The following is a 23,464-nucleotide window of genomic DNA, read 5'->3' as shown; positions in this document are numbered from 1 at the left end:
GGCCGTAAGGAGGTCGTAACAATGTTTTTCCCGAAGTCTGTGTGATTTCGGGTCGAACAGACTGTCTGGCCCAGAGGGAGGTCAACGACTAGATAATCGCTTTTACCTGGCTTATCTCGGATGTCCGTTCGTCGGTCCCTTTTCGGTAAGGGAATTAAATCCCTTTTACGCGGGATAGGACCTTGTGCGATCTCAGGGGAAGTAGGAAGGAACGCAGGGGTTTTAACAAGACGCTAAATTTGCATAAAGTAACAATTTAGCATTTATTCAATATTAAACAGAAATAAACAAGAGATGAAAGAGTTAGACATTTGACTCTGAAATGTATAGATAGTTGTATAATTTTATGTGTGTATGTGTCGTATTTCTACGGTTTCTTCGTCGGTGAGGTCGATGACCTCTGGGTTTTCAGGAGAGTTAGGAGGGGAATCGTTTATGGTTATTACTAGGGGGGAAGGGGATCTAAAAGAGTAGGTGTCTTCTGATAGGGGGAGAGGGGAGTATGAAGGCTCGGGATAGTCGAAAGAAGACGAGGAAAGGAGTAAAGAGATTGAAGAAGTCGAGGGTGATGAGGTGGATAAAGACCCCGAAAATGAGGTGGAATAGAAGGAGGAAGAGCGATTTCTTTTAGGAGCCGACGAGAAAAACTGTTCCCTGAACTCCTGATAATTGTGGAAGTCGTATCGCAATGCCACCAGTCTAGCGAGTGTTCGCATCGGCCGTGAATTATCTTGTTTCCACCGGAGGGCGCGTTTGACCGCTTGGCGGGCAGCGATTTCCACTGAGAATAGTGGTTATTTAAGTCGCGTTGGCGGATTTAATTATTTTTACGCGATGTGGATAAGTGTACTCACTACTTGATCTGTACAAGTGGCTGGTCTGTGATGACAGTTCAGTCGACTCTCCGGATGGCTGGGTTCTCTCGAATTGCCGAATGAGTAGGATGCTGGCTGGTTGCTAACTGGTTGAGTTTGATGGTCACAGTGAGTGTGTATTACACGGTGCGCAAGTGCCAAGATGCAGCCGGAATGAGCGAGTCTTCTTGAAGATTTGTTGCTTTTATACTATTCGTCTGCCCTTCCTGTAGGGCAAAGGGCAGTTCCTGTCTTGTGATTCATAGTCACAAGTTCAGCGTTCTTTAAATCCCTCTTTCATCATTACCTATGACTTATCGATTATTGTGTAGGTTTCATAATTTCATTGGTCGAGCTGTTTCACAATCACTGTCTTTTTCCGTTTATTTCTTATAATTAATTTCGGGTCTTACAATTAATACGTTCGCGGAACGCGGATTTGCGTAAATCGGGGAGGAGAAAAGAATCGTGGAGTCCACAGGACGTAACAGGAGTATGTTATTAAAATTACAGAATGATATCAGTTAGCAACTACGATGACATGTTTCTTATTTTAGCGGAGAAAAATTTTGCGGTATAAATTTACGACTAATCGGTCGTTGTGTTCACAATTTTCGATAAAAAGAGTAAGAAACTGATTAAGATCGTAACCGACAGACATATAATATAGAAATACACAGCTATATTGTCCGCAAGTTTGTGAAAAAAATCCTTGTAGTTGTCGAGTGTTCCATCGGTAGATAATGGAGTTTCGTCGAAGACGAAGGAGAAATCCGGGCTCCAGGGGTGGTGTTCCATAGCTGTCGAAGTAGGTGCCTGCTCCGTGTTCATCGAGGAAAAAGGCGACCCAATGTTCTCCAGGTCTTATGATCGTCTGTATTAGCGACAATAGCCATCGACCTCGTCCACACCCTCGGAACTCTGTCAGAGGGATAGACACCCACATGCTTGGCATCGATATGGCGCAATGCTCGTAGAATTTCGCAAGAGTTCATTTTTTTGGTACAAAGACGAACGCGTGGATCCTGGTATTATTTGAATAACTTCGGCTTTTACTTCTCCCTCTGTAACGTTTTCGCTCGTCGATTTGAGCTTCGCAAGACTTTCTTCTTTTTCTTCTTCTTTTTCAATCGCCTGCTCGGCTCTCGACAATTTTTTTATCTCTAATACATTATCCGTTTGAGTTTTAATATTATGAATTAGAACGGGATTGCCATTTACGTTGCTAGCAGAATAATCCTTGTCGCAGCTGGTTTTCACGCTTTCGTAGCTGACGTCGTCGTCGCTGTCACTCAATTGATAATTTTCGGGGGAACTACAAGTATCGGGTTGACTTACGCTGAGAGTATCGCTGCTGCCGCTACTATTTTGATCGAGTAGCCAACGTTTCAATTTGTAAGCGTTATATAACGCGCAATGAAAGATTTTTCGAATTCCGTGATGAGCGCAATATTGTCCGCACTCTTCCTCTAACATTAGATTTTTGAATGCTGGAGAGATACCTTCCAAATTATATATCTCTCTGGAAAGTAGATTTCGCAAGTAGTGTGCTTTTTCACTGCTTCTAACGTAAATGTGATGCGTGTGCCTTATAATTTCACGTAAATGCAATGTAAAATATTTTGGATTAGCCTCGCCGTCGAACCATTCGATCCCATGATAATTTCGTGTGAGCCAGCAGTTTTGTCGTCTTACTTTTTCGGGTAATTCAGTGAACGGATGCGGCGGCATCATAATCCAGTGGTCGAAGATCGACGCGTTAATCGCAACAACCGCGACTTCCTTGGGAAGAAACTTCTCGCTCACATCGCGGAAGCCTTGTATGTCGATGACTATATCCATATTGCGAAGAACAACTTATACGCTTTTGTTGGCGAGGTTTAAGCTTTTCACGAACCGTCGACGAGAGCGTCTCGAAGGAAACTGATATTTCTTTTCGTTATATTATAAGTTTTTTCTCGTGAAACGCATCGGCGAATGAAAGTGGAGGAGGGTGGGGGTAAGAGAAATACGTAAAAATTTTTAATCGAGTATGTTGCAACGAGAGGCATGCCGTGATAAAAAATTTAACCGGAAAAATCGACAATGACTTGACGAGCCGAGTTAATTGTCTCGGAGAGCGCCTTTTCGAAACGTACCTCTAATTGTAAACTACCTTGTCTCACGAGATTCCAATGACCGGCGCAATTAGCGGACAAATCAGGTGTGAGATCAAAAGTAAAAAGAGTGTATCCCTTGGAATAATCATCTCTACTTATAGAATTTCCCTCAAGAAATGGATGTCGAAATGATGGATCCCGAAAAGAGTGTTTGATAAGCATCGACGTAAAGCGGTTCTTCCGGCGAGAAAATCGGCTGTAACGGCCTACTAGGAATTTGTGTACCGTCGACGTACAGAGAGAAGAAATTTATGCCGTAATTTTTAAAATTAAACGGATTTAATTTTCTATCTCCATTAAATGCTTTATTATTAACGAAACCGACTATTATTCGTTTCGGCAGTTGTCCGAGTATTACGTTATCTAATGATTCCCCCACAACACCGCTGTGAATCGTAAATGTTTTAACCTCGACTCTCGTAAGCGGATATTTAGCCGTAACTTTACTCAGCATTCTAGCATGTGCGAGTAACACTCCGGCACTTAGTTTCGCTCTTCTCACTAGCAAACTGGCATCGAGAATATGTATTTTTGACATGCTGTTGCTTCCCATGAGACAAAATGAATCTTTCGAGCGGACGAGTCTTAATCTTACTTCCACGCCGTTAATTAAGAATTTGTCTTGATTGAAAACGTCGCAATGCAGATGTCCTATAAGATCTATCGCTCGCCCGTTGCGAATGTAATGGGCGCGTCTCACGAGAGTGGTATTGCCTTTCGATTCCAGCGATTCGTCCATGCGACCCGGTGTGTCCGCGTCCCATAGACATGACGTTAGATGGGAAGTTTTTGCGGAAGAAGAATAATTTAACAATACCTCGATGTACGCGCGGTACGCGTAAGCGTTGTTTGGAGGCGACACGAGCTTTTGATTGAAATACACGTCGACCTGATTGAAGGTGGAATGAAGTAAATGATTTACGGGTCCTACGACGGTCTCTGCGGCTGCGCCGATTGTTCCTGGAGCTCGAGCCGTTGAATCGTCGCCCGATTTCGCGCGCACGCGAAGACTCAGCAGGGTATGCGTGAGATCTAGATATTATTCTCCGTGCCCAGGGACGACGAATTCTATCGGTGAATCGTCCGAGAGAGAGGTCACGGGTTTGTAATGAATCCATTGCGAGCTCTCGATACTAGTCTGCGTAGACGGTAAAGAAAAGAGATCAAGTTCGCTCTTTAAACACTCGTTCGAATGCGTGTGAAGAAAAGACATACTTCACTGACAATTGTTTCGTCGTTGTTGTCTTCGTCGTGGTTGAATGTGCGTGAATTAAAATAGCGTTGTTTAAGAAAATATATCAGATACTGTACGTTTTTTGCCAATTTTACGTCGTTTCGCAGTTGTGTTGAGTCTTTTTACCCTCGTACGGGTTTTCTTTCTCTTATTCTTCGATGATTTCGTCTTCTTTTTTGCCTTGATTTTCGATAAACTTTTCTTATTCGAGCGACGGCGTTTAACGATGTGCGCGTCAAGCCCGGCAAAGGGGAAATGAGCTACGTGTATTTTCGCATCCGATTTATATCCCGAATCTTTCATGAGGCTAGTTATTTTTTCTTTAGCCTGTCTTTTGAGATTGTTACGCAATTCTTTAAAACGATGTTTGGCCGCTACCTTGAACGGTGTATTGTTTTCTACATCATCGATTATATTAACGCCCGCGCGTAAAGCCTCTTTACCCACTGCCCGCGCAGCAGTACCTAGATAAGGCAGCACGCGTCTGAATAAGCCTCCGAGAAAACTCCCGATACCGTGCCCGCGTTGATAGGGCGATCCGGTGAAAACTCGTGGAATTCCACCACCGCGAGCTCCTCCGTTCTGTAATTCGTCGTAATACGTCGAATAATAATCCATCAGCAGAGAAAGAACGAACAAATTTTCTTTTCTTTTCTTTTCCCTTTGCCGTTTTCTCCGTCATATACACCGAGTATTCTTACGATATCTAATCGATACGTCTAAAGTGCAATGTCACCGTCAGAGTCCCGAATTCGAATGGTATACTTTGACCCAGCTGATCTCTTATATCTATTTCGATCGTACGGAAACACGTTTGACGCAACGTGATGTATTGAGCGGGCGAGAAATGTCTTATCTGAGTTGATGCGAATGCGTAATCATTTCGCGAGTCGAGCGCGACTAAGGGGAGATCGTACATCGCCAGTAATATAAGGTTCGCAAATGTCGCAATAGACAAAGAGCTTGTCGGGAATACCTCGCGACAAACTACCTGGTTCGTCACCTATTAACATACGCGAGTGCGTGAGCTCGTAAAATAGCAGAGAATGCAACTCTTCATCATAAACCCATGATGGTAAAACGTCGGGTATAACGGAACTACTTTCGATTTTAACGAGCTTTTTGCTGTTATTGTGCATTTTGATACCGATTTCATTATAAAACCACGTGGGCAGCGGAGATGGTACAGCGGGCTCATTATCGAGTTGAACAAGATCTCTACGCTTGATGTGTATATCAAAGCCGAGTATGCGGCGAAGTTTATCGGAAAAATTTACATAATGCGTCATACTACAATTTTTTTCTTCGCAGATAAGTTTCATGAAAACTTTACCTCCCATGAAGATGACGAAATGCCAAACGATATGCGAATCGACAGATTTAGCAGCGTGATTCACACACGCGATAATATCGCGCATACTTGAGTAAATGCCCGCGGGTACCTGAGATTTCATAGCCTTACCCGTCTTATCGCGTTCGTTAATATCGATGAATCTGATTAATCCTTCATTATCCTATATATGTAAAAAACTACACGGAAACTGAATCTCCGTGAGCGCCACTTCCCAACGTCCGTGTAATTCTATACGCTGAGGTAATTCGGTAGTGAAACACGTGGTTGTATTTTCCGGAAAGTAACGCATGCTACTATTGCTCGGAAGAATCATGTAAAATTCTTCTCCCCTCATTTTGACTCAAAGATCTTAAACTCGATGCGGGAATCCAAGAGTCGAATTTAGAGGGATAACCTTGCCAACTAACTAATATTTGTTTATTGTTACCGCGTCCTCTGCTCTTTATTACCCGATCGACGATAAATTCTTCTTCTTGTAAATCTTTATTGACCGGAGTTAATTCTTGTTCGTAAAAAATTCCGTCTATATCCTCGCCTGTTAAATCGCTTAGTTCGTATACGCGGGGTTTTCTCCATTCGAGAACGCGGTGAATTCGAAATATTTCTTCGCTCCACTTTGCCTCGTATCCTTTCTCAAACACTACTTTTGCCCTACTGACACGCACGAGTTCGCCCACGTTATATTTAGCCTTCTGTTTAGCGTCGCAATTCTTTTTCTTCTTCTCGTTGTTGTCCTTCCATCGACGATTTATATTTTCACACGCGATACGAGCATTTTCCCGCGTAACGGCTGCGGGTTGCATTTTAATAGAGGTATGACGAGTATGGTTGTAAGCGCGAACGATATTCTGTAAAACATCGATGTAGCGTCGCGTATTTTTATGTTGTTGTAACCGTAAACACTATGACCCAACCACGACCTAAAAACCCACAAAAGAGAACGCAGAATCAGCATTTCAAAAGATATAGCGCGCGCCTCGAAATCAAAAACGCAACTGATTGCATACACGCGTTAAGACATCGCGACACATTCGAGATCGTAAAACGCAGACGATACAAAACCGATTGCATACATGCGACACATTAACCGAAAAACAAAACCTACTTTCGGGTAATATAAGCGCGCCTGATTAACTCCTCGGGGCCGTATTCCGAACCGAGGACGACCAGTAATTACATCTAATCTACTGTGGGGACGCGCTGCGATTCGACATACCAAAGAATTGTACACGTGAGTTGGAATAAACTCTTCTCTTGTGACCAAAGTGTTCTTTTCACCACCCTCGACACTCGGAGTCCTAACTCCTAAGACGAACGGACCCCTCAAAGTATCCTACAAATCCCGTTGTACCCTGAGAGGCACAACAAAATGGTGGCAGCGGTGGGATTCTGATACTGAGCAATAAAGGATATCTGACAATACAAGATTCCTGACAACAAGAGAGATCTGCCAAGTAAGGATCTGCCAACATCGTCAGTGCTCAAGGACCTCAAAAAAGGAATACCGAGAGAAGCTGCAGCGGACCAGAACAGGACCACCCAACCACGAGACAGCACAAGGAACCGACCAACAGCCGACCGTGCGAAAACGACGAGCGAGCGAAAGAAAAATGCGTATCATCGTTATACTGTAAGTCAGCATATTGTATAATAATATCGCCTGAATGTCGGCACCGGCAAAAAAGAAGGTCACGTTTCAACGACCACGTTTTTTAAGCGCACCAGCGAAATTAGCAAATAGATTCGGCTTCGTAACGCCCGTGCAAGTAGTAGAAGAAGCGGCCCGCGATATTCGCGATAGCGTCCGAAAGAATCTCAAATCCGAATACCCAGGCGTAAATCCGCGCGAACCGGAAGCTCGCGAACCCGAAACCCAAGGCGGAACGGACAACCAGTCCTCGCCGCATAATAATAACGAAGCAGGACCGAGCAATATCGATCGAACATCGGTTGATCGCGTTTCGGTAAGACGAAACTACTCCCCCGTGTCGTACGATAGTAGTATTTTTGAGATACCTGACGGAAACACTATGACACACCCCTCGGTCCCGTCCGACGACATAGATAGAGAAATCGAGCGTATGCGAACGCAGACTAGGCATGGCGCCGCCGCCCATTACGAGGATGCGGGACGTCCTAGCGAAGATCCGAGCAACGCGGTATTAGTCGAGGTTTTGCAGAGCTTCCGAGAAATGCAAGAGGAAATGAGACACCTCCGCAACCAGATGCGGGACCTACGTACTAACCGGGAAGACTTAAATAGAACGCGAATAATACACGAAAACCCCTATGCCGACCTCTCCTATGGACGAACCGTGAGCGATGTGCGCAGGCAAACCGCACATCTGCATGGTTTCTTACGACTGAAAGAAGCGCGAGACATGATACCTGAGTTCGACGGAACCTCCCAAGCCAGACTTAAAGAATTTCTAAGCGCCAGCTCCTACGCTATAAAAAATATTAACCCAGTAGACGAAAAGACGCTACTAGAAGCGATACTCTGCACCAAGTTAAAGGGGAAGGCTATGCTCGACTTTGAAACCCGCGACATAAACAACTTCGCCCAACTTAAACGGGAACTGGAAATCTGCTATCTAAGCAAGAGGAGCACTACCCATCTTCAGGTGGAATTCAACACCCTGAAGCAAAAACCCGGCGAAAGCGCCCGGGAATACGGACTACGCGTCGATAATTTAGCCATGGAACTGTACGAATCCATGATCGAAGGGCAGGCTTTCGGCAGCGAGCGCAAGGGCATTATACTCGATACGCTGCAACAACAAGCCCTGCAGAACTTCCAGATAGGCCTCCAGGAAAACATCCAGCTGATGGTACGAGCACAGCATCACACGACGCTACAAGACGCCATCGCACAAGCCAGCGCGGAAGAGAAAGTGAAGGGCCCGACAGAGCAGACACTACGACCCCGGACCGACCAGACCGCTTCACACGCAGGACACATCAATAAAACTATACAGTGTCAAATGCGGGAAGACCGGACACCTCGGACGAGACTGCCGCACGAGCAGATACGCCAACAGATTCTCCTTGCCAAAACCACAAGGGAAAATCAACGCTGTTGAGAAACATTGCACCTACTGCAAAAAATCAGGTCACGGTCGTAACGAATGTTGGAGTCTGCACGGACCCCCGGGAAATACGCAGACAAGGACAAACGGAAATAAGAGCGCCCAAGGCCATTCTAACACTAGTGGACAGCGAAAGAAACATACAACACCGGAGGATGAAGAAGACGAGGAAAACACGAAACGGCCGAGACCCGCGGCCGAGTATCAAATATCGCAAGTAATCACACAACTACCCACTACGACAGGTCTAGATCTAGTGATTCTACCCATACAAGAGGCAAAGAAGGGAAGGTTAAATTTACTCTTCGACACCGGCGCAACCGTGACCTTAATTAAATTAAGAAATCTAAAAGGGGAAGCCATGATCTACGAAGAGAAAATGGCATTGACCGGAGTGACGGGACACCAGATCCAGACCATAGGAAAAATCAAGGCCACAATAACCTTGAAGGACCGAAAAATACGGCATCCTATCTACATCGTGAAGGACGATTTCCCCATCGACTACGAAGGAATCTTGGGAGTAGATTTCTTGCAAAAGCACAAGATAACGTGTGATTACGACAAAAAACAGCTACAACTAGCAGAGACAATATTAAAATTACGCCCGTACCGCGCGCTAATGCTGAAGCCGCGAAGCGAAACAATCGTCCGAGCCACCACCGACTCGAATAAGGTAGGCATGGTACGCGCCGAGGAAATGCTGCCCGGAGTATTTATCGGACACTGTCTCGTAGAACCAGAAGAATTTTCATGCCCGGTTAGCGTTATAAATACAACCGAAAAATACATTAAAATGTCAACTCCATGGGTAAACGTCGAGGAAATTACGAACACGGTGGCTCGAAGAGAGAATGTCCCGCCCCCCCCCCAGGAAGCGCCTACACTCTCCCGCAGAGAGCAAATAAAAAATTTACTCCGACTACAACATCTCAATCAAGAAGAAGAAAAAACATTGCTTCAAATCTGTGAGGAATTCGGTGACGTGTTTTACCTTAAAGGAGACGCGCTGACTTGCACTCCGACTACGTCACACGAAATCGCGCTCCGAGCTGACAGTGCACCTGTAAATGTACGCCCATACCGATTGCCGGAGAAACACAAAAAGAAAATAAATAAACAAATAGAGGGCATGTTGAAGGACAAGCTAATCCGACCTAGTAACAGCCAATGGAATGCGCCTTTACTTGTGGTCCCCAAAACAGCGGATGCGGAAGGAAACCGAAAATTACGCATAGTTGTAGATTTCCGGAAACTGAATAATTTAACCATAGGCGATTCTTTTCCAATACCGAACATAACGGATATACTAGACCAACTGGGAAATGCAAAGTACTTCACCACCTTGGATCTAGCGTCGGGCTACCATCAGATACCCATGGCCGAGCCCGATAAATGCAAGACTGCATTTTCCACACCGTATGGACATTACGAGTTCAATCGAATGCCATTCGGGTTAACGAACGCGCCAGCTACATTCCAACGGTTAATGAACTCCGTGCTGACGGGACTACAAGGGATCAAATGTCTCGTATACTTGGACGATATAGTAATATACGGTAACAGCCTAGAGGACCACCACATGCGACTCGCCGAGGTTCTCTACAGATTACGTAAACACAACTTAAAACTCCAACCAGACAAATGCGAGTTCCTTAGAAAGGAAGTAATATATTTAGGGCACATCGTTACAGAAAAAGGGATCATGCCTGATCCTTCCAAAATAAACGCCGTACAAAAATTCCCCACTCCCACCAAAGCTAAGGAAATACAAGCGTTCATAGGTTTAGCAGGTTACTATAGAAAATTTATAGAAAATTTCTCAAAAATTGCTAAACCGTTGACAAAATTAACAAAAAAGGAAGAAAAATTTGAGTGGAACAGCGAACAGCAAAACGCATTCGACACGTTAAAAAATAAATTAACTACCGCACCCATACTAAAATATCCGGAATTCGACCAGGAATTCCTCGTAACAACGGATGCCTCAGATTACGCCATCGGAGCCATACTGTCGCAAGGCCCGGTAGAACAAGACCGCCCGATTGCTTACGCAAGCAGAATTTTGTCGCGGGCGGAACATAACTATAATACTACTGAAAAGGAACTACTAGCCATAGTATGGGCAGTAAAACATTTCAGGCCTTATCTGTATGGTACGAAATTCAAAATTATCACCGATCACAAACCATTAGTATGGTTATTTAATGTAACGGATCCTGGATCGCGATTGATGCGTTGGCGATTAAAACTTGAAGAATACGATTACGAGATTGTACACAAGGCAGGCAAAGCTAATAAAAAAGCCGACGCACTCAGCCGACACTCAGTAGGTGAAATTAATAAAATCGATGAAGAAGAAATTAATAAAATTGATAAAGAAGAAATTAATGACACAAAAACAGAGCGGAAATACACGGAAGAGGAGAAACGCCGCATACTATATGAGTATCACGACGCACCCCTAGGAGGACATCAAGGGACAGAACGCACCATTAACAGAATCCGGTTACTACACAACTGGAAAGGACTGACTAAGGACGTAGAAAACTATGTAGCAAAATGTGAACTCTGCCAAAAAAATAAACTTTCGCGAAAAAACAAAGCACCGCTGGTAATAACAGATACCGCAAGCAAACCATTCGAAAAATGCGCTTTAGACATCGTAGGACCCCTAACGATCTCTGGTAATGGGAATAAATATGTACTTACCTTCCAAGATAATCTAACTAAATTTAGTAAAGCGATTCCGATAACTAACCAAGAAGCCGCAACAATTGCAAGGGAATTCGTAACAAAAATTATCTTCGAACATGGTATCCCAGAAAAGGTCTTAACCGACCAGGGTACAAACTTCCTTAGCGAAATGTTCAAGGACGTCTGTAAATTACTAAAAATTGAGAAAATTCAGACAACTGCATACCATCCAGAAAGCAACGGAGCCTTGGAACGATCACACCGTACCTTAGCAGAATACCTTCGCCACTACATTAATGCTGAACAAACAGACTGGGATGAATGGACATCATACGCAATGTTTGCATATAACACCACACCGCATACAGCCACGGGGTTCACGCCGTTCGAACTACTTTACGGGCATCAAGCAACCCTACCTACGGCATTATCGCAACCCCCGAAGCCGACATATACATACGACTACGCGCAAGAATTGAAAGAAAAATTACGCGCCACCCAGCAAATCGCAAAGGAACACTTAAAAAACGAAAAGGTGAAAGCAAAGGATAACTACGACAAAAAATCGAAGAATACCACGTTCAAGGTAGGAGAAAAAGTACTATTACACAACGAAACCGTCCGCAGGGGCCGATCCAAAAAACTCGATGCATTATGGACCGGACCGTACACAATCATCGACAAAATCTCCGATGTCAATTATAATATTAAAGTAGGACGAAAGATAATAAATACACATACGAACCGTTTAAAAGCGTTCATAGAACATTAAGAAAGAAAAATTTCGGCACATCTATTTCCATTCCAGAGCGCTAATGACATGGAAGATGCAGCCTACTACCGCAAGAAAAGACCTAGAAGAGGAATACGAGGTAGAACAATTTAATCGAGAGCCAGGGATATACTTCGAAAAAATCGGTTATCAAGTAGAATCCACCTGGAAGTTAATAATTAATATAGACCTAGGATAAAAGATTCCACGATTTACAAAATTATATTGATCACGGACACCTCCTACACAAGATACAAAATAAAGAAAGCTGCCAAATCCAAAAAACGATTATCGAAACGGAGAATAATAAATTAACACACCTCTTAAAACGAGTAAACACCATATACAGGACACCGACAAACAAACGAAGAGGACTACTCGACGGGATCGGGACACTAGCAAAAACACTCTTCGGAACCATGGATGCCAATGACGACAAAGTCATCAAGGAACAACTACTCCTCTTACAAAATCAAGAGCAAACACTGCATCACACGATGAAAAATCAAGTAAAAATTTTAAACACAACAATTGCCCACATCGATAATCTGAAAAAAACAACACAATACAACGAACAACTACTCAATTTTACCACCAAAATCCAAAAACAGATGGCAAATCAAGTACAACGAGAAGAAATACACGAATACTTCTCCATAGTTAATGCCATAATAACGGATTTGATGAGAGACGCGGAAGACGTCATCGAACACTTAATGGCAGTAAAAACAGGAAGGATACATCCGAGGTTAATTCCGTTAGATCAAATCATAGAAAGTCTCAAGGAAGCCACGTCACAAGTGCCCCAAGGACTATTCTTCCCCTTCGGAATCTCCGAAGACAATTGGCTCACGATTGAAAAATTCGTAACAGTTAGCGCATATTTTAATAACCCTTACGTACACACTATTTTGCGCTTCCCACTAATTTCGCATCCTAGATATAACATAGTGAAGGCTATCCCCCTACCGAGTTATAGCCACGGGAATTTATTTACCTTCGCAGAAATAAACCAACCGATAGTAGCCATTGATAACGAAAATCAAAACTATCTAACAATAACGCAAAGTAATTTAGAAAAATGTATTAACGTAGACAATCACTATATATGCGAACAAAATAAACCATCTATCACATAAACGACAATGCGATCTGCGAAATTCAAGCATACACACACACCCCCCCAGGGCAAAAGTTATGCGACACGATATATACATTCCAATCATACCATATGGATTGAGCTGACTAACCAGCACTCATGGTTGTACTCCATACTTACCGAGCAGCCGATAATCATAAACTGCCAACACCATGAAGAATATAGGACAACCATCGCGGGGACAGGACGAATCACACTAGGCAACACTTGTAAATTAGTAACAGCCGACATGATTGTAAAAACTTCGGGAACCATAGACGGCACATATCTCCAAGCGTACTTACCAGAATATAATATCTCAAGGTTAAAAATCGAAATACCAGCGAACCTGAATACAATACAGTTAAAGAAAATAATTCAGAACCCTACCGAACTAAAGGATTTAAGCTCGAGACTACAAGATCTAACAGAAGATCTAGACAACGTCAGCGTCAACCCGTTTTTAAAAAAACAAGTTATATATCTAATATCAGGTGGCACAGCCATTCTTATTATAAGCACAATAGCCATAATATTGTACCGAAGAAATAGAAGACAAAACCCACCACGTGAAGAATAGGGAAAAGGAAAACTCGATCCGTTTTCTTTTTTCCGCGGGGGAAGGGTGTTGTAACCGTAAACACTATGACCCAACCACGACCTAAAAACCCACAAAAGAGAACGCAGAATCAGCATTTCAAAAGATATAGCGCGCGCCTCGAAATCAAAAACGCAACCGATTGCATACACGCGTTAAGACATCGCGACACATTCGAGATCGTAAAACGCAGACGATGCAAAACCGATTGCATACATGCGACACATTAACCGAAAAACAAAACCTACTTTCGGGTAATATAAGCGCGCCTGATTAACTCCTCGGGGCCGTATTCCGAACCGAGGACGACCAGTAATTACATCTAATCTACTGTGGGGACGCGCTGCGATTCGACATACCAAAGAATTGTACACGTGAGTTGGAATAAACTCTTCTCTTGTGACCAAAGTGTTCTTTTCACCACCCTCGACACTCGGAGTCCTAACTCCTAAGACGAACGGACCCCTCAAAGTATCCTACAAATCCCGTTGTACCCTGAGAGGCACAACAATGTGTAAAATAATGCCACATCCGTTCCTTGAGCGTTCTATTAAATCGCTCCACTACAGCTGCTTTAACATCGGGATTACGGGCTACGCGAAAACGAATGTCTTTTTGTTTTAAAAATTTCTGTACAGGCTGGGCTATAAATTCTTTACCTTTATCCGTCTGCAGGTGAACAGGTTAACGTTTTTTGTTTCTCAAAAGTACACGTTGAAAGGCTTTTGTCACACAGGTAGCTGTTTTGTCGCGTAATGGTTCTACCCAAACGAATTTACTAAGGACATCGATAATTATCAATAAATAAGAATATCCGTCATTATAGCTCTTGAGATTACGAAGATCGATCAAATCTGCCTCCCATAAATCGTCGATATTTGTTACATTATAATGTAAACGTGGAAATTTTCGACGTACTGGCCGATGCAGCGTATACGCATCTTGCGATTTAAGCCATTCAATGACATCGTTACGCGTAAAACTTGGTTTAGCAGCTCGAGATAAATTCTCCGTCGCGGAATAGCCGGCATAGTGCGAGGGAACGTAATACAATTTTTCGAGTTCCATTATTCAAGTGTGCTCCAATGGAATATACCTTTCTTTTTCTTAGGCGAAGAATCCGGCACTAATGTTTTATTATCGTCGCTGTCGTCAGTGGCGGATAAAAACACCGTGTCTCCTTCGGTTTCGTTTAACTCCCGACCGTATGACTTTGAACGCGACAGTGAAGTTTTCGGGGTGGAGCTTCCGCGTGGCAGGGTTTTTTTAATACGCAGAGATCTACGAGTGATCGTAGTCAATAAATCGCGATTCCCTATAAGACTGGAGGGAGTACCTATGTCTTGCAGTAATTGAACAAACTGAATTCTCCCGATAGCTTTCACCGTTTTTCTCTCACGTACCTCGTCGTTTATAAGGTCGCTAATATTCGACCCCGCTACAACAACACCGTCTATAGTCACGAGTCCGCGTCTATCCCAGCTAATCTTCGATGACTGAATATTTAGCAAAAATTTTAATAACGCGTTTGCTTTAAAACGATAAGTTTGCGGCACACTGCTGAGTATTTCTTTGATCTTTTCCGCAGATTGAGCGCGTTTCTTCCCGAAACTACTCTCGCTAACGGTACCATCACTGCTGATTGAAGTATTTCTATGAGTTTGTATTTCCATAAGGTCGTCATCAACGGACAAATCGATATCTTTATTCTGATCACCTTCGCCTCCGTCGCTGTCAACATTACTTGTGTCGTCGACGTTACCACGTGTATCCTCGCGCGAGTCATTGCGTAAGCGTCTTTTCGCTACCCGAACAAAGTGAAGATAACGCTGAAGTACTTCCTTATACAATTTCCATCTTTCGTTTTCGTCGATAGGAGTCGCGTGATTGAGAATACGCCACATCTCCGTGTCGAGACGCGATAAAGGCATTCCAGGTGTCCGTACGGAGTTATCATTAACATTATTCCCATCTGATATCTCTATATTTTTATCTTTCGAAGCAATAGATAATATTTCCGGTTGTTGACGATGATGCATTTGTTGCATTCTTTTTAGCCTTTTCCATTATTCGGTATGATTAACGTACAAGTTATTCCTCTCTCTTTTATTTTCCTTTATAATTATTACTTTCTTCCGGAGAAAAAAATATATGAAGGTGTATTTTTCTTTTTTATCACTCACCGATAATCCGCGATAATATAGCACCGAGTATAGGACCGATTAGATACGACAAGAATCCACCCCGTTGTATCAATAGCTTTCTTTTAGTTTTTAAATTACCGTGTTTTACGGCGACACGGCGTAGGATTGCTTTATGTTTTGCCAAACGTTTCTTTTCTTTACTCCCGAGCGGTACGTTACCCTTGAGCGTGTTAAAAACGCACTCTTGAATACACTTAATGAGATTATTGTCGGCGGTATGTAAAAATAATGCTCTTTGATTTTTATTCAAGTAACACAAAGTTTTTAAAAGATAAGCGTTTCTCTCGCCGATGGAACGTCTTGCGATCTTTATTGCGCTGTCGGAAGAATTCTTTGACGTCATCGACGTCTCATTGATATTCCTTCTTCGTGTTACCATTATGACAAAATTGCGCGACTGACAAGTTGAGTGTGCAATTACCGCCTTTATATCCCCTCACCTCTACTTCTCGTTCTACGCGGGATGTAATGCAACTTATCATCGGGAAAGATGCACGTGCGAAAGCGATATTCGTCTGGAGTCGATTGTTTCAGATGGAGCAATAAATATCCGTGGGGTCGCGAGGTAGCATCGTAGTATGCTTCTTCCAGAAATTTCGGATCGTCGGGATATACTTGACGCGAGAGGTGACGAATTTGAGCACGATCACGCGGATTTTTAAAAACTACAATGTAATTCGCGTTGAGAGATATATCACGTTGTCCGCGTCCCTGATGGAAAAGATTTTGCGAAATAAGTATAACACTGAGATTCTTATGATGACTTCCTTTGGTAAACAGATCTACGATAGCATCGCATGATGATTCTCTCATAAGATCGTCGATTATTACCAATTTTGGAGTCAGTGGATCATTGGAATAATCTTCCGGACGCGGTAACCCCTCGTGAAATTCAATTATATTTTTCTTCGTTTTTAGTAAAGTATTACCGTATTCGTTCTTACGTACTCCGTTTTTTTCTTCTTCTTTACTTTCACTCGTTTCGCGTTGTAGTCGCTGATACGCATCTTGCCATTCGGCGTAATAAAATAAAATTCTTTCGAATCGAACATCGGCCATGTCGAATAAATACCTAAGAAAAGTTTTCACGAAAATCGTTTTCCCACAGCCTGTAGGTCCGCAGACGATCGACGTCCACGGATGTTTTCACCGTACGTCCATTTCACGAAATGATTAATTTAGGTACTACTCACGATTTCATAAATGAAAAAGTTAACGTATACAACTTATTGTTAGTAACAATTACGTGAAAGTGTATATGTATGCGCGCGCGCGTGTGTGTGTAAAAATGTACACGCGTGACGCATAACTGTTTTAAAAATATTAAAGTGTTGGTTCAACTTAGTTATAAGCTTATTCCCGCGTTTCGGGGGCCCATCCGCGGCGGTCGCATGCTCGCGTCAGCGTTTTCCTACACGCGTACGAGCGAAGAGCACCGTGGCTCGTTCAGCCGATTCGTTGCCGCGGATGCGACGCGAGGATGTTTCCGCTGAGGTGTGCTCGCACCAGCGTTTTTCCGGAGCACCGCTGCTGATGAGCTTATATACGCGGTGCTCTCCGTGCTACTCGTTTGCTTTTTGTAACCGGAAATGATAAGTTTGAGAGTCAAACTATAATCTACGATGTAATGTTCTACATTTGCAGTAAGTACAGGAGTAGTGAGGGTACAGAGTGGGTAAAACTAAATGTTTTGATTAAGGTAAGAAAAATTTTATTTATTATTGATAATAATTTTTGTTTTATAAAATTAATTTGTACGTTTTAGCAGAATTATACGGACAATTTCATTAAATCGAAGACAAAGTAATTCTACAAATACAATGTTAAAGTATACATCTAAAAACGTCAAGTTATTTATTTGCAATTGTACATTTCGTTTAATTTCCTGATAATTACTTTTGACGGTAAGTTTTATAATTTCCCGATCTATAAAAACAAAGGAAGTTTCAATTCTATTTCGTTGATTAAATATCTCGCAGTTTCATTAACAGCGTCAACTATAGAAACTAACTGCGTTAAATGCGTATCTACGCATTTTAGAATTTTTTCCAGTCCGAGAAAAGTAGCTTTCTGCATCACGATTGCTAACGCTGTACGTTTTTCGTTTCTTCGTCGCAGGTTGCGTCTCTTCTTCTTCAATCTCGCCATTCTTCGTAGAATGTCCCTCGTTTTCCTTGTACGTTACCAGTATAGTTCTCGCTCCATAAGCACTGATGAAGTTGATACAAATATTGCTGATAGCGATGGCACTTGGTCTTATTTTTTGATTTTCACACAAGTATACTCTCATCTCCTCCATATTGGCTTGAAACTGACTCCATGTATCGAAATCGAAGCAAATTCCATCGGCATAATTTCCCGTTAATTTAACAATCGGAACGAAACAGCCCTCGCTCGTCGCTTGTAACTTCTTTGTGTAGGAAGAATTAAGTCCATACGTTGTTGATAGTAATAAATATTGCCGTTCGTTTCTCCCTTCGACGTTGTCGTTGTTAATATTCTTGATAATATTGGTCTCGGATTCCCCAGAATCAGTTACTATCTTCGAAGCTGCCATTGTTATCACTTTTCGTGTAAAATTTAGCGAAGAATAGTCACAACAACACGACGGGATAGTGAATTTTGGAGAAATTTTTTATCACTGTCGAAGCTAAGAACTACTTCGAACATCCGAGACAGAATAAATACGAAACCTCGACTTCACAGGCGCTTATATTGCCTCAAATTTCAGAAAAGTGGGAGAAAAAATTTACTTACACAACTAAATAACGGAAAAATTATGATTTTTCATGTTCAAACTTGCACGCTACATAAGAAGTGTGCGAGTGTGCGAGAGAGAACGGGAAAAAAGAGAGGGAACGGAAAATTCTAGAATTATATTATCTAGAATAACAAATTTGTTTAAAAAATTTTTTTCAAACAATTTATCGTAACAAAATTAGATAATTTTGAACAGTAATTTATGATAATACTTCAGCTTTAAGAAATATTTCCAAAAAGAAATGAGATACTGTCGGGTGTAAAAAAATTATCTGATATAGAATGTCGGCGCCTAGATGGCTGATGAGGGATGTTGAATCCCGGCGACGAGATAGCGCCCGAAGGATGTCGAATTTGGGAAAATGTGTGTTTACAAAGTTATTTAAGATAATAAAGTGCGTCAAATAATTCTACCAAAATACTTCTGCAATAAAATATATTTTTTTAGAGTAGCTAAGAAAAGAGCAGATAAGTTTTAACAACAGATAAGTTTTAAGAACAGTAGGTTTTTCAAACAAGCTTAAAAATGAAAGAAAAATATTTTAGGATATATCGCTAACCTTTTTCTTTAAAATCTATATGTTACATGGAAAAATAATTTAGATTTGACACTACTCACTTTTCGAGAAGTAGAGAAAAGTATATAAATTTCACGTAGCGTAAGAAAAAAAAGTTTTACGAGTTCGACCGTGCGATCGACAACTTGCTCTGTTGCGACTTGTTCGCTTACAGAAAATAGTACAATTATTTTTTTTTACAATCTAACGTTACAACCAGTGTTGTTTTCGGGGACGCTTTCTCGCGCATGCGCATCGAACGCAGTCTTGAAATACATATTAAAATGATAAAAAAAGGGGTGTTGTAGGCACGCTCTCATTCAAATATTGAAAATAATCTAAAATGATAATTTTTAATATTATTTGAATGAGAGAGTACCTACAACATCCCTTTTTTAATCATTTTAATATGTATTTTAAGACTGCGTTCGATGTGCATGCGCGAGAAAGCGTCCCCGAGAACAACACTGGTTGTAACGTTAGATTGTAAAAAAAAATAATTATACTATTTTCTGTAAGTTAAAAATGCAGAAATCATAAGATCAAACATTTTTTCACTCAGGATTTTTTGCTAAATTGGTTAACTTGTCTCTTAATAAAACTGAAAAATGTCGGGAGTTAAAGTTATGGTAACAAAGTGCGTCAACTTAGCATCAAATTTGCTACCAACGTTTAACACAGCGCAATATTTATCCAGTTTATCGGATGAAGCGTCGGAGAACAATTACATGGTTTTTGAACGATTTGCATGTGCTAGTTCAAATACCTTACTAGCAATTTTATATAGACTAGGACATTTTAACAGTAATAATCGATTATTACGTTTCGCGGGTGAAATAATAGAAGTGCGCGAAGCGTTTGGCCACGAGGAGGAAGATGTAGCAGGACATATTGCCTTTCTGTTACTTAATTATCGGAGAAATCGTATATCAGGTAATAAAATGTGTTTTTAAAAAATGCAATTAAACTCCAAAAATTCTCAGAACTTAATTATCTTAAATTTTCAAATTAATAATTTATAGAACGGAATATTCCCGCGAATGTGGTAAGTATAGCTTCCGTACCGCGACAAAAACGACAGAATGAAGAAGAGCTCGTCGACGCACCACCTGCACGTAAGTGTTACATACGTTGTATAAATAAAATATTAAACTTTATAAAATTTTCAATAAAACATTAAATTTTTAGGGAGAGCACGATTAAACAGAAATGCAGCTGAGGTAATTCCGGTTATTTCGTTATCGTCAGGTAAGCTTCAATTTTAAGAAAATAATGTAAAAGAAAAATGTAAAAAATTTTTACGAAATATATATGAATATATAGTTTTTAGATAACGCAGATGACGATGACAATAATGCTGATATTGACAGCGTGAGCTCAGCCGAGCCTGAAATATTTTCACCCCGTAAGTTAATACTTTAAAATTTATTTAAACGTTTTACATGAGCGAGTAAAATATGAAAAATATATTATCTTCTTTATGATTTTAAAGTTTTCCCAATGATCGCAGAGCACCTAAATAGAATGCAAGAAGAAGAGGAAGAACAGGAGGAAGAACAGGAAGAGCAAGGGGAAAAAGCTTTGGGAAAAAGAAGAGGAAGAAGAAGAAGAAACGGAGGAAGAGCAAGAAGATCATCGGGAAGAGGATGAGGAAGAAGAAAATCAAGAGGAAGAAGAAGAAGAAGACGAGAGAAGCGAATTCGATCCTCGGACGGAAGGTAACGCCGTTATTTTGTCTTTTACCAAATTTTTATGTTTGAATTCAACCTTAAACGAATTAAAAATTTTTTATTAGAAATTCGTCGCTTGTCGATTAATTATTCTCCGGAATATTAACGTAGAAGGAGAAGGATGCGTTACTCGAAGCATGTCGATTACCGTCGAAAGGTGAGTTATCTCACTATATTATGACGCTAGCAGTTGAGCAAAGATTAAATTCGAACATAAAATAAAAGCAATATTATCATAGTATTTTATACAATTTATATTTAATTTTACAATTTCCTTTTTTGATAGTACAAAGTGGCGGAGGGGTCAGAGGTCACGAGCAAAATGAGAGATTATTATCGCAAAATAATGAAGAAGTAATCGCGAGGGAGGAGGATGAAGAGGATAATCACAATATTAACTCACCAGAGACGGAAGGGAGTGAAGAGGAGGAGCATCATCGTCAACATTCGCAACAACAGCCACAACAACAGCAACAACAGGTCGGCAATAATTTTATGCATGTAAATTTGCTGGGGGAAAATGCGCGTCGATTTAGGAGATTCGGGGTAATTGGAAGAGAAGCGAGTTTCGCGATACGTCCGCTACCCGAAGGTGGGGATATTTATCGTTTTTTGGAAAACGCTTTTTGTGAAATTCACGCGTTTGCGATAAATTCGTGCGAACCGGGTGATTATGTAAGATTAACGTTCGATTCACCGAATTTATCGCATGGTCCCGCGGGTTTATCCTTTCGGCCGGTGCGTGACTTGACTCACGAGGATATTTGGGGTCTTGTAAGTTCGGTAGCGCAGAGCGCCGGAGGTCTCGATATCGCCGAACAATTTAACGTGCGTATTTTTAATATCACAGTTCCTTCGGGTCGCGGACGTAACGTATTAACGTGTGAAGATGTCGCGAAACGCTCGATAGTCGAAATAACTAATTCCGATAATTTGTGTTTCCCTCGCTCCCTCGTAGTAGCGCAAACTTACTGCGAACGCGGTAACATACGAACAGGAGAATTACACGATAAGTGGAATGCAGTAAGACACTCGCGTTCGGTGTTACAACGCGAATGGGCTGCTATATTAACGAGAAATGCCGGTGTGATAATGTCTGAAGAGGGATGCGGGATACACGAAATCGAGGGTTTCCAACGATATCTCGCCGCTGACAATATCGCGATCGTTGTATATAATTTTAGCACTTTTGGTCGCGGCGAGAAACCGTTGTACGACGGTACAGCGATACTCGCTGCTTCTCTTGGACGCGAATCCTCTCGGCGATTAAATATTATGTATTACGAGAATTCACGTCATTACAATCCTATATTAAATTTAAAAGCCGCCGCCGGTTCTCGTAATTATTGCGTAGCGTGCAATGTAGGTTTTCGAAACAATAACGGTCACCGATGTTCGAATAAATATCCACTTTGCGTTGTTTTGCCGTGCCGTCGTGCCATCATTCTGATACGCAAATCGTAAAATGCGACGTGTGCAATCGGTCGTTTTATGGTTCATCGTGTTTCGAACGTCATCATAGTCAGAAATCATATAACGGTAAATCACCCGCAAGTATTTGCAGCATGATACGTTTTTGCGATAAATGTGGGAAAATGATTAAAGTGAATGCGAAGCATGAATGCGGCGTTTCTTACTGCAGATTATGTCGTTTGTCGCAACCTCAAAATCATTTATGCTATATGCAACCTCTTCGTGTCGACGTTAATTACACTGTCGGACCATCGACGTCGACATCGCTGCCGGCGATAGATGCGACGATGACAATTGACGTCGAGGAGGAAGAAGAAGACTTAATTGATAACGTGGAAGCGAACAAATCTACATATGAACGTAGAAAAGAACGCGTCGCATTCGTGTTTTACAACTTTGAAACGCGGCAGGACGAGACGATTAAAGGCACGATGTACGTAAAAAAACACGTTCCGACACTTTGCATCGCGCAACAAATTGCGAACTTGCGCGCAAAACAACAATATATCCGTGCGCTGTCGATGGTGTGCGAGAGTTCGTATTTCGTCATGATCCGGTGAAACAATTCATAGATTTCGCAACGCGAAGGACGAAATGTTTCAAGAAGATCATATGCATAGCACATAATGCGAAAGCGTTCGACGCGCAATTTATTCTGCAACATATAGTTGAAAATCGGAATAACCTGGAACCGAAAATAATTTTGAACGGTACGAAAATTATGGTATTAACGATAGGACATACGAAGTTCATCGACAGTGTTAATTATATGCCGATGCGATTATCCGAGCTACCGAAGGCTTTCGGGTTGAAGAATACGTCGGATAAAGGAATTTTTCCACATT

The 23,464-nt window shown here is 41.8% G+C and overlaps 3 protein-coding genes across 5 annotated transcripts in view; all 3 read right to left on the bottom strand.

Moving 5' to 3' along the window:
* The window catches only part of LOC145937124 (uncharacterized), a 153,867-nt gene that overhangs the window by 65,883 nt on the left and 64,520 nt on the right, over positions 1-23,464 (bottom strand). The window lies entirely within an intron of this gene.
* Positions 19-2,705, bottom strand: LOC145937082 (uncharacterized). The gene is made up of 2 exons (XM_083039926.1): positions 855-2,705; positions 19-781 (listed from the first exon to the last, which is right to left on the bottom strand). The coding sequence occupies exon 1, from the start codon at positions 2,694-2,696 to the stop codon at positions 1,779-1,781; it is 918 nt and encodes a 305-aa protein (XP_082896052.1). The 5' UTR covers positions 2,697-2,705; the 3' UTR covers positions 19-781; positions 855-1,778.
* LOC145937086 (uncharacterized) lies at positions 5,126-5,701 on the bottom strand. Its single transcript, XM_083039940.1, has one exon. The coding sequence runs from the start codon at positions 5,699-5,701 to the stop codon at positions 5,126-5,128; it is 576 nt and encodes a 191-aa protein (XP_082896066.1).

This window comes from Prenolepis imparis, unplaced genomic scaffold (genome assembly GCF_030444845.1).
Source record: "Prenolepis imparis isolate NDT839.2.m4 unplaced genomic scaffold, iyPreImpa1.0 SCAF_1, whole genome shotgun sequence".
Lineage (NCBI taxonomy): Eukaryota > Metazoa > Arthropoda > Insecta > Hymenoptera > Formicidae > Prenolepis > Prenolepis imparis.
This window is presented reverse-complemented; position numbering and strand designations above follow the sequence as displayed.

Bases quoted from the DNA above. Each gene is read 5' to 3' on its own strand.
- LOC145937082 (XM_083039926.1), bottom strand. From the start codon at position 2,696: ATGGATATAGTCATCGACATACAAGGCTTCCGCGATGTGAGCGAGAAG.
- LOC145937086 (XM_083039940.1), bottom strand. From the start codon at position 5,701: ATGAAATCTCAGGTACCCGCGGGCATTTACTCAAGTATGCGCGATATT.